General features: G+C 38.3%; 1 protein-coding gene and 1 pseudogene across 3 annotated transcripts in view; both read left to right on the top strand.

Annotated features, from left to right (window-relative positions):
• The window catches only part of Tace (ADAM 17-like protease Tace), a 230,982-nt gene that overhangs the window by 182,355 nt on the left and 34,535 nt on the right, over window positions 1-14,092 (top strand). For all 3 annotated transcript variants that reach the window (XM_067136788.2, XM_067136787.2, XM_067136789.2), the window contains exons 10-11: window positions 5,070-5,278; window positions 11,246-11,484. In XM_067136788.2, coding sequence (XP_066992889.2) covers window positions 5,070-5,278; window positions 11,246-11,484 — 448 coding nt within the window. The remainder of the gene's footprint in view (window positions 1-5,069; window positions 5,279-11,245; window positions 11,485-14,092) is intronic.
• The window catches only part of LOC136859372 (5S ribosomal RNA), a 119-nt pseudogene continuing 30 nt past the window's right edge, over window positions 14,004-14,092 (top strand).

Below are 14,092 nucleotides of genomic sequence, written 5' to 3'. Positions count from 1 at the left end.
TAGTGTATAAACAGTTTAATGCCATCGTACGAGGATTATGCTCATCGTTCCGTACGAATAATCATTCACAGCAACGTATCAACAATTCATATCATTCACCTACACTTCAAGCTATTTTAATGTCACCAAATGTTTTAATAGACATATTATATTCTTACTGATCATTTTTTATATTGTAATTAGTTTTATCATTGTATTAATAGACGTTTTTACATTATATATACTGGGATCAGGGCCCTGACCTACCTTGAATTAAGTTGTTTTGGCTGATGATGCTCACAAAGCATGAGCGAAACATGTCCTATTTTTAATATATGTTAATGGTTTCATCCTAAATGTAAAGGATTACCAAGTATTGGAAAGGTGGTTTTTATTATTGTAACAATTTCTGTATACGGGTTTGGCGAATAAGGCATGGGAGTTCTGAAACGTATATATACGGGTTTGGCAGCGATTGGGTTAAATAGGGTGAAGCAATTTTGAAAAACCAGTCTTTGAATATTGGCAAATCGAACCACCCATTATTATTTCTATTGAAACGAATACCTTATGGACCAACCTCTTGCCACAAGTCCCACAAATTCTTGGATTTATAAAGAATGTATGGAGGGAGCTGTTTCCCATCTCCACTTTCTGCCATCATTACAGAAACACTAGATTTTGATGAATCCACCACTTTTTCAGCATGATTACTCCCTCGTTTTATAATTACATGTTGCCTGCCCAGATCATCTGACATGTTGGTTTCTTCAAAGTTGATATTGCTGGGGGGAAATTTTTAAGCATTGGTTTTATGTTGGCAAAATAAGTTTCAACAGCTGCTTTGTTCACTTCTGTGTGAGCTCTTTTTATATTTTCACTAAGACGAACAGAGATATCTTCTGAATGTCTGTTGAGAAATAATTGAACCCATTCCTCTCCTGGTATATTGTTTGAAAATCTCTTCTATTTATGGCCACATTTATTAAGGTAACCTTTCACTAAATACCTAATGTCCAGATTAGTGAACGGAAATCCCCAGTGTTCAGCCCTGATAACACCCTGTTTCAGCATTTCCTCTTCTTCCTCATTTAGCACTGGTTGTCCTCCCAATTTTTTTTTATGTATTTTCTGCACTCTATTTTGTAGGCTGGACCTAGGTATACTATACAAATCAAATGCTTTCATATAAGACAACTTGTCACTTTTAATATCACGTACGGCTTTTTGTAATGGTTTTGATTCATACATGACGAATAGAATACCTAGTGGAATCACTCTGCTTTCTTAACATTTTCATTGGTGTCCCCGCCAGAGTGTGGCGCTGCAGTCGCAACGAACCAGCTGTAACACCACGTACGCCAAATTATCGACGAAGGTAACAGCATGCATGCGTGAAGTCATGGTAACAACTTTAACGCCTATCGAGGAAATTTCTTTGGTTTGTTATTTTCCAAAAGCTTGTATTAATATCTGTGCAGTGCTTTATGTGTACAATTGACTAGTTTTCTGTTTCGAGATAATGTATGGTTTCGTTCCTCGTTGTAAATTGGGTTATGGAAGGAAGCCTGATGGTAGACGATTTTTTATACCACCAAAAGAAAACAATCTATTTGTGAAGTGGACAAGAGTTATTCCGCGGAAAGATAAGGAATTGTCAGCCGAAAGCAGAATATGTGACTTGCATTTTGCGGCAGATTTAATTACTTCTAAAGGTGGGCTGTTTCGTTGTGAATGGTAAAAATGTTGAACTTCCTCGTGTGAGGTGAAAATTAAAACAAGGACCGGTGCCTCGTATTTTTCCAAATTTATCGAAATACCTATCCACTGAGGTAAAATCGCAGTAGGAAAAGAAATGAAGACAGTTTCAAGAGGATAAGGAACAAGAATCACGATGTGAGTGAAGCAGTGATGGCAACAGTGAGCAGTAAAGTTCAACTCAGCCTAGTTGTAGTCTAACTCATGGCCAGTCTAGTTCTTTTACCAATGCCCAAAACCCAATAGTGTCTCTCAAAAGGCAACTAAAGAACACAGCTCATAATTTAATGCGAGCTAAATGTCTCTTTCCTCAGTCAAAGCTAGGATTAATTTTCTACAGGAGCAGATTAAGAACACGGAGTATTTAATGTTTCATGTGCTCTGTTTAAAAAGTGTTTTCTTTTAAAGTATGTTAAGCACAATATTACTTTCGCTTTTCATAATGTACCATTTTATCTTGTGTGTTCCCAATTGGGTGTTGTATTTGATTGTTTGTATATCAGTGTAACCTCCACTAAAATGGCTGACGGTGTAGTGTTGGTGATTGGCTGCACTAGTGCCGCTCTGCAGGAGCGCGCTTGAACTCGGTGAGTGATCTCACTAGGTATTCTATTCGTCATGGTTCGTAATTACACTTTGAAGTAGCTCCTTTCTGCCTCTGATGATCTCTAGGCATTGTCTGTAATCACCCACACTGCTTTCAGTTTTTAATAAAATGTGCGTAAAACACTACTTTTCACTAAATCACACCAAAATTCCACAGCAATCATTTATAAACACTTCAGTTAGTTGATCTTATTAAGAACTGTAGTTATAATGCATTCCTTCCGGTCGTGACAATCAAAAGTATCCACTTAATGATAATGCATGAACTTTCAACAGTGCCAGTGCACACTGGAAAATTTCCAAGGTATGAAGTCGACTCGTAATAAAAAGTGCGGAACGCAGGAATTATAACCTCAGGTTCAAGCTAAAATGCACGCAGAAGTGCAAAGCAGCGGCGACTAGCTGCTATCTAACAAAAAAAGGCAAATCTACCATACTGTTCAGAATCTTCCCGTTTGACGGTACAGGTTCATAAAAAACTGTACTTAGAAGTGGTATCCCTTTCATAATTTTGATCGCAGGTTTACCCTTCAAGATTCTGTAATCTTCTGCCTCGGTCACATTCTCATCTAAAAGTCTAGTCTCTTGCACCTCTAAGATCTGAATTTCATTTCTACCTACGAGGAGTTTGAATTCTCTTTGTTTACTAACCTTCAGCAAAGAATTTACATTTTGAGTTTCTGCCACCTGCGTAGTGCTTTTCTTTCAGCTGCTTTTCCATTATGCAATTGAAATTGTTTGTTTTCAGGGTAGGAATCAGATTCCAAAGTAAGATCGGATTGTTAGTCTGAAATGATTTGTCTTTGTGGTTGACTCCACTAGATTCTTCTGCTTTCTCAGCCATTGAGAAATAAGATTCATATTCTGGCCTTGAGACTTTGTTTTAATAGTCAAAACAACACACTACCCTGCAGATACCAATTAATGTTACAAACTATTTGTTGTTTTGTTTGGGATGCGCTATTTCACAGCATGCCTAAATATGGGCCTGGTCATCCTTACTGACTTCCGGCTCCCTGTACTCTCATCACCGCTCATTAGTCCACCCCATTTCCCTGAATGTACTTCCCTGTAGCTCTTCTAAACAAACTCCTAACTTATACGTATCATTGCGGTTCAAGTGAAGGCCACGTGAGCGTAGATCCCTATCTCTAACCCACCATTAGGATATACAAATCTCACTTCGAGTTTTCCACATATCCACTCCTTAGTCCCATTTAAACCCCCATTCACCCTCCAGTCAGTATCCCTCCTACACAGTATCCCACTGACAACAATCTCCACTCCTTAAAACTTCTCCTGCACTGTCGTAACCACATCCGACATGTCCCTAACTATATACCTATTCCTACTTGCATTATGGTTTTTGTACCAACGTGGAAAATTACCACCATATCCTTATCCTCCTTCCCTTCTACTTTCCTCAAAATCTGCCTTAACCCAATTCCTGGATAAGACTCTTCTTGTATCTAGTATTCGGGAGATAGTGGGTTTGAACACCACTGTCAGCAGCCCTGAAGATGGTTTTCCGTGGTTTCCCATTTTCACACCAGGCAAATGCTGGGGCTGTACCTCAATTAAGGCCACGGCTGCTTCCTTCCCACTCGTAGCCCTTTCCTGTCCCATCATCACTATAAGACTTACGTATGTCAATGTGACATAAAGCAACTTGCAGAAAAAAAGGAGTCTTCTTCCTCTTCCTTCACACACATACACGTTCCCCACATGCCTAACAATAGTCGCTCATAACCAGAGCCAGAACCCCACCCACCTCCTTAGATCGCCTTAACTTCCCTGAGAGCTTCAGAACCTACTTTCTCCTCTCTTCTCTCCTCACAACCCTGTTCCACCCACCTCTTCCTATCCTCTAGTCCATAATTTCCTTTACTCTTGCCTCACTCCTCTTCCTCTCCACTTCCTGTTCCCTCTCTTCCTCCTCCTATTCTACCTGCATTGTCCAGTGGTACCTCTCCCAGACTCACTCCCTGATGAGAAAGAACCCTTAGGCCTCATTTTCTTTCCCCATAAATCATTAGCTAAACTGTCTTCCACAACTCCTCCCCTTCCTTCTCCTTCCTATTGCCTATGTATTGTACCCTGTACATTGATTGAGGGAGACACCTTCATTCTTATCCTCTATTAAAAGCCTAATTATCTCCCTCAAACTCACACCCACAGTCCCTTCACCTGCTTCCCTCAGCCATTTTTTAATATTTTATACACTTTTATACAGATAGTATTATTTATGGAATTACTGGAGTTTCCCAGCATAACCTACAAATACAAAATCCTACTCTAAGTATTCAAACTATATACAGACATCTAGAGTGTTTGTATTGTCTACTGCACTAACAGTCACATTCACAAAATCACCAAACTATCCATGATATGCCTGCATTTTACTCTCAGTCACAATAAGTTGAATGGTTTGCTCTCAGCACCACAGTTATATTTTGATGAGGGTATGTGTGCAGAATGTGTATCTAATACATATAAAACATTGAATGGATGCAGCAGACTGAGAATGTTCCACTGAAAAACTGTATGTAGGTACATGTACAATATGAGCAAGCTAGTCAACAAGTTCATTATTTCATTGACAGTAGGTAGATGTCTTGGTGATTACCCAGTACATTTCCTTAGAATGATTGTAGAGTGTATAGTTTAGAATTTAATGTGTATGGTCCTTTTCCATTGACCATGATACAGATTTGTCTGTTCTTTAGCGTTTTTCTCCCTGTAGTCTTCGTTCCATCCGAAAGGTACTTCAAGCAAAGTCTGGTCGCTGCTTCTCTGAGCCTGAGGAATCATTCTGTGGAAATCTACGAGTTGAGGGTGATGAAGAATGTGATGCAGGGTTACTTGGAACAGAAGATAATGATGCCTGCTGTGATAAAAACTGTAAATTGCGGCGTAACCAAGGAGCAGTGTGCAGGTATCATTCTTCATACATACTAATTAACGATGTATTTTTAATTTAGTACAAGTGTAAATATAATGATGTCTCCCAGATCTTATAAAAATGGGTATTATGTAAGCTATTATAGAAGTAAACTTAACGATAAAATCTTGGCAGAGATTTGTCATTACTGGTATTGCAGTATTCTTTGTACAATTATCCCTTTGTAATTTGTATGGCTGAATGATAAATGTTATCCCTAGGCCATGCAGTGAACGATGTCCTTAGTAGAATCATGCAGTTCAACATGTTAGGTTTGTTCCAACACCATTAGAAGCAGTTTGCAAACTGTCTGACATATGTGCAGTAAGGAAAGAGCATTCCAACTGACATCAAACTCAAATGCAGACTTGGTCATTCCACCAGACTGTCGACTGTTCATGAACCATTTTGTTACTGGCAAAGCAGTTTGTGCCCCAGAACAAGAACTGTTCATCAGAGACATGTGCAGTACATCAAAGTTAACAGTGAGCTGTGCATTATGGTCCATAGCTATAAACAGCTGATCGGTTATCAACACCTGCCAGAAGCAGACGACATGTTAAACTCGTATAACAATGATAAATTATGATGCTGAAGGCAATTCTGATGACTCAGAATCCAGTGAAGATGATCTGGAGATACAGTACAATATCCCAAAAGCAAAAAAAATGAAAATTATCTAGGCATTTATATCAAAAATGAAGTTCCCTGAAGGAAACCATAATTTAATTTCATTGATTGCCAATGTTAAGAACATTTAAGCTCTTTAGACCTTTTCAATCGTGAAATTACACTGGGGCAAAACGCTGATAATTTCACAGTTGAAAAGGCCTATAAAGAGCTTAAATGTTTCTATTATCTAGGCAGTTTTTCTTTTTGTTTTCTATGTGTTACAGTTATGTTTAAATAGTATAAGTTATATCTAGTGTAATAAATTGTTTAGTAACTGAAATTCCCTCTCGAGAAGAAACCATGCTATGTTATGATAACAAACTGTACAAGGAGCATTTTTATGTTAATAAGGAGATGATAAGAAATATTGCAGAATGATATTAAATAAGTGACCAGCATAAACATCAGTATGGAAAAGTACTGTGTCAGGTTTGTCTGCAGCTGCAATAATAATAGTAATAATAATTGGTAGTTTTGCTTTTCCAATATAGGTTCACGTTTTCCTACGGTTCATTGAGCATCAGACTGCAAGTTTCCAGGATGTTGCAAATGATTTGACATTTCTCTGACCTCCCTGAATAGAATTGTCAACGACTGACTGACAGTCTTTATTAGCAACTTATCTCTACAAATGATAACATGGCCTACATATGAGAGAAAATGGATTTCCAGGGGTCATTGGTGCCATAGATGGCTGTCACCTTGAAATTGATAAACCTGCAAATGATCCCGACTCCTACATAAATAGAAAAGAACAATATTCCAAACAGGTTTATGTACTTCTTGTGATTCCATTCCAGCACTCTCCACTTATTCTCACTATTATTAGGTGAGATGTTCAATTGCATGTTTCCACTTAAAACTTCTACAGTGACAACCCACATCTGCTCTATATTTCTAATTTTAAAACTCCCCACTTTTGGTGTATATTTTTCATACAAGTCCATCAACATTTTTGTCGTTTGTACGGTCCATTTGCACTCAGTATTGCCGACAACACTGAGCACAGAAAAAAAAAGATGTTGATGGTACAGCTGGCAGAGAGATAAATTCATGTAATTCTGGATTAAAGTGATTATTATTTTTAGAAACAGGTCCATTAGTCTATTATCTATTTCATTGCCACTTACTTACCTTCCATTGAGTAACAGGTTGTGTAGTGAAGTTCAATAAATTACCAAGTAGAAGCACAGCAAGAGCAAGTTTGTTTAATCTCAATAACGTACTGTCCATGAATTTCCTGATCATAAACGCTTGCGCATTGTAGGTTCTCTTGACCATTCACAAACCGTTCCAACAGACTGCTGTTTAGTGATGGTTTCCAATGAGTACACATTTCACACATGCGCTTATTCCAGTCCATGATTCAGTACGAAACCATTCACAAACTCCTTGTTGGAACAAACCTATTATTTCCTTTCTTACAGCACCTGGCTCCCTCAAACCACATTTGATGAATGATTTGTCCATTACATTTACCGTCATAGCCTCTTGCCCAGTGAGAGAGTGAAGTTAGCTCAGGACTAGGAAGTATCTAACCACTCCTTTTTTATCATTCTCTTCTCTCTCCTGTCTTCCTCCACCTTCCTGCAGAATTGATATTTCAATGGTGGTCATCACTTTGTTTTTCTCTGTCATCCACTGATGAGGGCTGGAACTGAAAACACCGAGCTCGATAGCTGCAGTCGCTTAAGTGCGGCCAGTATCCAGTAATCGGAAGATAGTGGGTTCGAGCCCCACCGTCGGCAGCTCTGAAGATGGTTTTCCGTGGTTTCCCATTTTCACACCAAGCAAATGCCGGGGCTGTACCTTAATTAAGGCCACGGCCGCTTCCTTCCAATTCCTAGGCCTCTCCTATCCCATCGTCACCATAAGACATATCTTTGTCGGTGCGATGTAAAGCAGATAGCAAAAAAAAAAAAAAAAAAAAGGAACTGAAAACTTTGGATGTGTGATTATTCTTTTTGTGTGTGTGCTACATTGAGTCGCTGCTCTCCATCTCAGTCCTATATATTTTACTCTTGTTAGCTGTCTCGCCAGATCACATAAATTGTCAGTGTTACTATCCTGTTATTTACCTACTTTACCAGTCCCGCATACAGAGTGGAGTGGCCGCGCATGCTAACTCGCTACAGCTCTATTTGGGAGGCGAGTGGTTTCGAACCCCACTGATTTTCTGTGGTTTCCCATTTCCACATCTAGGCAAATGCCGGGACAGTTCATATGCCACAGCCAATTCCTTCAACCTCCTTACTTAATTTCATTCCCAGTCATTCATTTCATTTTCATTAGCTCCTGAACTGAGTTGGCATCAGGAAGGGCATTCAGCCATAAAATCAGGTCATAATTTCATCTCGCCACATCCCTGACCTTGTATCAGGAAATATGACTAAGGGTTAGACATACATACTGAACCAGAATCACCCATACTTAGTTAGCTTGGAAAACATGGGTTTACGCAAGGCGTGTATGGTCCATGCTTGGAATGCATACAGAGAGAGAGCGGTTTTTGAAATAAACTCTGTAAATTGAACTGTTTGTTTATTGATAATAGAAGACAAGTTGCATATCACCTTGAATACAGCCGGAGTTGGAAAAGGGGATTGAATGTCCTTTGTAATGTGGCAGGCGATGTCCCTCGCTGCTGGTACTCATTCCCCACACCATAGGTCAGCTCTCTGTGCCATGGAACCATGTGAATTTCCACTACGACTAGAAGTTCTGGCAGAATGCAGACGGTCTGGGAGTCTAAGTTCCGGGATTTCTCACTCGGTACGATTGTGTACACTTATCTGATTATTGGTGCAGTTTGAAATTAAATTGAAAGTTTTGAATGGTTCCCATGAAGGGAGTAAAGAAACATGGTTGTGCCGTGTAGAATGTTAATACAATCTATCACAAACATTTCTCTACTATAACTGCACAATGAAAATAAAGAGATTATTCTGTGGTTTGAATGTTAGTGGGATCAAACGCGCACTCAAAAGCAAAATTCACTTGACACAGTTTTTAAAGATTTTCAAAAGAAACGTTTCACTTGGCACAGTTTTAAAAATAAACTATTCACTTGGCACAGTTTTGAAATTTTCACTGAGTACAGTTTTAAATAAATTCAAACTAATGATACACTTGTACGTTTTATAGTACTTGAAGTAAGAGGACACAAATGTGTAAGAAGTTTTGTTACCTTCTGCTGTTGTCAAAATTATTTACAAGTCAGTGAGACTACAACAGGTAGTCATACAGACGTATGAATTTAGTTCCGTTCACATGCTATTGTAACATGACACTTGATATTTACAAAATGTGAATTTAATTCCATTCACATGTTATGATAACACTATGATCGTATGGAGTATTTATTTACAAAAGTAATTTGGGTTTTGTTCACTGAGACCAATTTGTTATGTCTAATACTACAGACAGTATTGTCATGACCTTCAACCACTTGTACGAGAAAGTAATTTCTCTTCACTGAAGCTACTTGGTTAAGTCTATTCAACTTTGATGTAGAATAAATGTTGATCAGCTTTTGAGCTGTACTTACGAACTCCTAGTCTTATGCACCGTCTTAAAGACTAAGTCATCATCTCCACTCAAAGAAAGAAAGAATTTGAACTACAATCCTAAGATTAGCACTCGACATTCAGCTAAGTTTAAATTCACAGTTCCTAAATTTAAGTTCACTTGCACAGATGTAATATAACTTGAAAAATTCATGTCTGATGCACCCTGCTCATAATATGAACTGATAGAAACTATTCAGTCATCTTTATATGATGGATTTCTGTCGAAGTTCACGGTAGCATGCTTGTAGAATTTTGTCATAGACTGTCCTACAGTTAGCCATCATGGCTAGGCTGTGGAAAATATCTCTCTCTCTCTCTCTCTCTCTCTCACTCACACACACGCACACACACAGAGTCTATCGTGTCGCCTGGTCCTCAATTTATATGAAATCAGCCAATCGCATCACAAGATTTTCCTATAATTTCAACTTGCAATAATTTTGTCAGTTTTGCATGGATTTACTCGAGAATCGATAATTATGCATATTCAGCATTGGCTACACGGTGATGTAGTCCAAATTGTGATGCTAATTTTATTTATTGAGTTATCAAGCATGGAAGTTATAGAACATTCTATATGACGTAGCCTGTCCTTGATCGGCCAGCACCGAGCTCGCTCTTACTTTACAAAGGAAATTTAATATGTCCTCCTATTCAGAACATACACATCTTCCATGATTAGATAGAGTAATAATAGTCACACGTTTCAACTCATTTGAGCCATCTTCAGTGAAAAAAGGGTTAAAGTTTTTACATAATTGATGCTAAAAAATGTGTTAAAACATAATGAAGAAAAGAATGAAAACAAATGAGACATGACAGAATTAAAACAATAAGTGATTATGGCGAGGTTGTGAGCCTCTTAGTCTAAAAAGTGCAGTGTGTTACAATTAAAAAACTAGGATGAATTCACTGTGCTAAAATTTAAAATGACAATCTGTCTTCGTTGAGTCATCACAAATAGTTAAGAAGGCAGCGAAAACTTAAGAAAGTATGTTTGAGAAGAAAACAAGTGCCAGGTGAAATCCATGTGACACATAGTGGAAACTGCCAATGAAGTTCAAATTTATTACATCTTGTAACCGAGCTCACTCCTCGTTCACCAGCTGCAGTCGGCTAATCTTTCACGCAGTGGGTTACATACATACATACATACATACATACATACATACATACATACATACATACATACATACATACATACATACATACATACATACATACATACATACATACATACATACATACATACATACATACATACATACATACATACATACATACATACATAACCAGTTCCACATATTCAGCTATTTTCTTCCTTAAAATCTTGGCTACCCTATTTTTTACCTGTTAGACCTCCACTGTGAAAGAACTTGTTACCATCCTTCAAGGTCCCCTCTTCTTTTGCCCTTCTACTTGAATGCAATTAGCTCAAGCATTGCTATATACACTTCCTTCATGAATCAGTTAATACTGATCTAATATGTCAGTCTCAAGATGTTTATTCCCAATGTAATGGTGCCTAACTGAAGGGTAATACTGGCCACTCATTGTTCACAACTCCTAAAGTATCCCAAGGCTTTATGTTGCCAGTGGAGGAGGCCCTATAATTTTCCAAGCCACTGTATTTGTTGTCATTTCCCTGATCATTTCTGTTCACATGCACACATACTGTAGGTACTAAATATCATAAATTCTTTGTATGGATTTTTTTCAGTGATAAAAATTCTCCTTGCTGCCAAAACTGCCAATTCATGCCTGTGGGAGTGAAATGCCGGGATGCTCAGTATGCTACCTGTGAACAAGAATCAAGATGTACTGGTGCTTCTTCCGAGTGTCCTCGAAGTCCTCCCATGACAGACGGAACTGGCTGTTTAGAAAGAGGCCAGTGCCGTCGTGGGAAGTGTGTGCCGTATTGTGAAACTCAGGGTCTACAAAGCTGCATGTGTGATACCAGTAAGGACTTTCAACAGATTTATTCACTTGATAGAGACTGTCATTATAATAGTGAGCAGGTGTGGGGGTGAGGGGCTGATAGCTAAGGATTATCATAACCGACTTTTCACCAAGGCACCCACAGTTCAAACCCCAGCTAGTGCATGTGGAAGTTTTAAAATGAAAAGTCACGTTCCTGTGGTTCAGAAACCACGTAAAACTTGTCCCATGGCTGTGATCATGATATCAATAGCCATGTAAGGCTACAAGCTTGCTTGCTTTTAATAATGAGCATGCATAGAACTTTTTTTGGAGAAAGAGTAATGCTAGAAGTGACATAAAAAGTTATCTTTATAAATAACTCTCCCCTTCTGCCCTGCCTCCCAGTATATAAAACTGGGTGAAATATATTTCTTACCGCTAGATCAGAGTCCAGTGCATAACCTTTCTTGCATTGCTATAAAATAGCAATTTTTAATTGTGAGACTTTGTTGCAAATGTCGTACATTGTATGTGAGCTGCTATTTGTAAATCTGGGTGCTACACATGCATTATTTGTCTTTCCACAAGTCTCATTGGTGGTAGATGGGTTGATAATCGGCCTCCTTTCCTGACTGTTGCCTGAGGGCTGCAAAACTGCTCCAGCATTTGGCGAATGAGATTCAGTCTGAACTCCTTCAGAAACACGTTTGATCCTCTTAATGTCTTCATTATTATGCAAGCATTCCTAGCAATAATGTCCAGAAAATGACAGAAAAGTTCTTTGTACCACATGATACACTATCGTCGCCATAAGACCTATCTGTGTCGGTGCGACGTAAAGCCCCTAGCAAAAAAAAACAAAAAAAAAACATGATACACTTTCTTCCAGACTCGAAGTTAAGCTGCATATCAGCAGAATCCACTGGTCCCGTGTTTTCATTACAGTCCGCTATAAATTTGGGTTTTAGGGCCTGTTTATCACACTTTGTTATGGTCACCATTTCATTGTCATGTATTGTTGAAAATGTGTACAACTCTTTCTTGTCACACCAGTGGATAAACAACAATTTATCAGCACGATGAACTTTAGTCTCTCCTTTCTTGAGTTTCTTTTCAACTGGTCCTGGGAGGCCGTGTCTATTTCTTCTTACAGTTCTACATACATATGTACCTTTCTCATCCGTTTTTCACAAAGAAACGAAGTCATATACCAATTGTCAATGAAAAGCTTATGTCCCTTGTCAAAATATTGCCTCATAAGTGTCAAAACAACTTTACTTCACATTACAACTTCTTTCAGTTCCTCAAAGTCAATTTCTGTATTTTTACTAACATATATGATAAAATTCAGAATGTAACCAGTTTCACAGTCAGCTAACACAAAAAGTTTCAAACCACACCTCGACCTTTTTGATGGTATGTACTGGAAAAATGACACACAACCCTTGAAAAGCACTAAAGTTTCATCAATAGGAAGATTTTTGAATGGTACTATCACTTGATTTGAGAGCATCAGATCTGTTGTTACTGATCTAATTTTATGAAGTCTATCCCCACATGCCATTGTACTGTTATTATTGAAATGCAACATCATCTGATATCTATTGCAAAATGTGACATTTCCAAATATTGGGGTATTTCTGAGAGGATCTAGGCTCACAGTTCTCTGGAACACTTCACTTCTTTACTTAACATATCAGTATGGTTAGAGCAAAAAAAAAAAATTAATCATCTCTGCCTCATCTACATCATGCCATCCATGTCTTCAGGTGGTGTTGTGAGCCATTAAGGGTCGCCTGCACCTCGCAAAAATATTTATTTTTCCCCTTTGAAATATGGGAAAACAAATCCATCATGAATATTTCATATTGGGCAGAATGTTCATTTAGGTTAAATCAGTGCCTAATGCCAGACTGGGTTAGGTCGAAATCATGTTTCATTAGTGTAAAATTAGCATCATTTACCTAGATTCTATAAGAAACTTTTTTTGGTGGCAGTAACCTTGATCTCTTCCTCAGCATATGAACCAGCTGGTTTTCTGCTCCTCTTCTTCCCCACCTCCAGATAAATCAATCCTGCTATCACTTTCCGCAGAATCATTCACTAAGATGTATTCTTCACTATCCTCGTGATAGTCTAAAATAGCATTTTCTGTCAAACTCTGTTTACTAGTGGATGCAGCCATCTTGGGCAACTTAAGGCAGCTGTCAAAGAACGGATGAGATTATTATGATGTAAGTAGCTCTTTGTGCTCTTCTCTGAGTATTATCAGTTGCTGCCATCTCACGCTGAACAACAGAACCAGGCCACATGACCAAACATGGGACTGAAAGAAGGCACAGCATTTGAAATACAAGTTAACTCGTGGTTAAGACAGCAGAGGAGACAGATTTGAGACTTAGGTGTGGGAGTGAAAAGGTTAAATAATTTGAAATTCATTTGATGTATTAGCTATATAGAGCTAATAAAACAAATCGAGAATTAAACTGTTCCCATAGAAAACAAACCTTCTGTATGAGAAAAATGTGACAAAAGAAAATATTTTTCAGGGAAAAAAAGCCAACGACCGTATCATGTTGAATACACCGGTTCTCATCCGATGACCGCCGTTAAGCAACATTGGGCGTGGTCAGTACTTGGATGAGTG

This window comes from Anabrus simplex, chromosome 1 (assembly GCF_040414725.1).
Source record: "Anabrus simplex isolate iqAnaSimp1 chromosome 1, ASM4041472v1, whole genome shotgun sequence".
Classification (NCBI taxonomy): Eukaryota; Metazoa; Arthropoda; class Insecta; order Orthoptera; family Tettigoniidae; genus Anabrus; species Anabrus simplex.
Note: the sequence above shows the minus strand (reverse complement) of the source record. Positions and strands in the feature narration are given on the sequence as shown.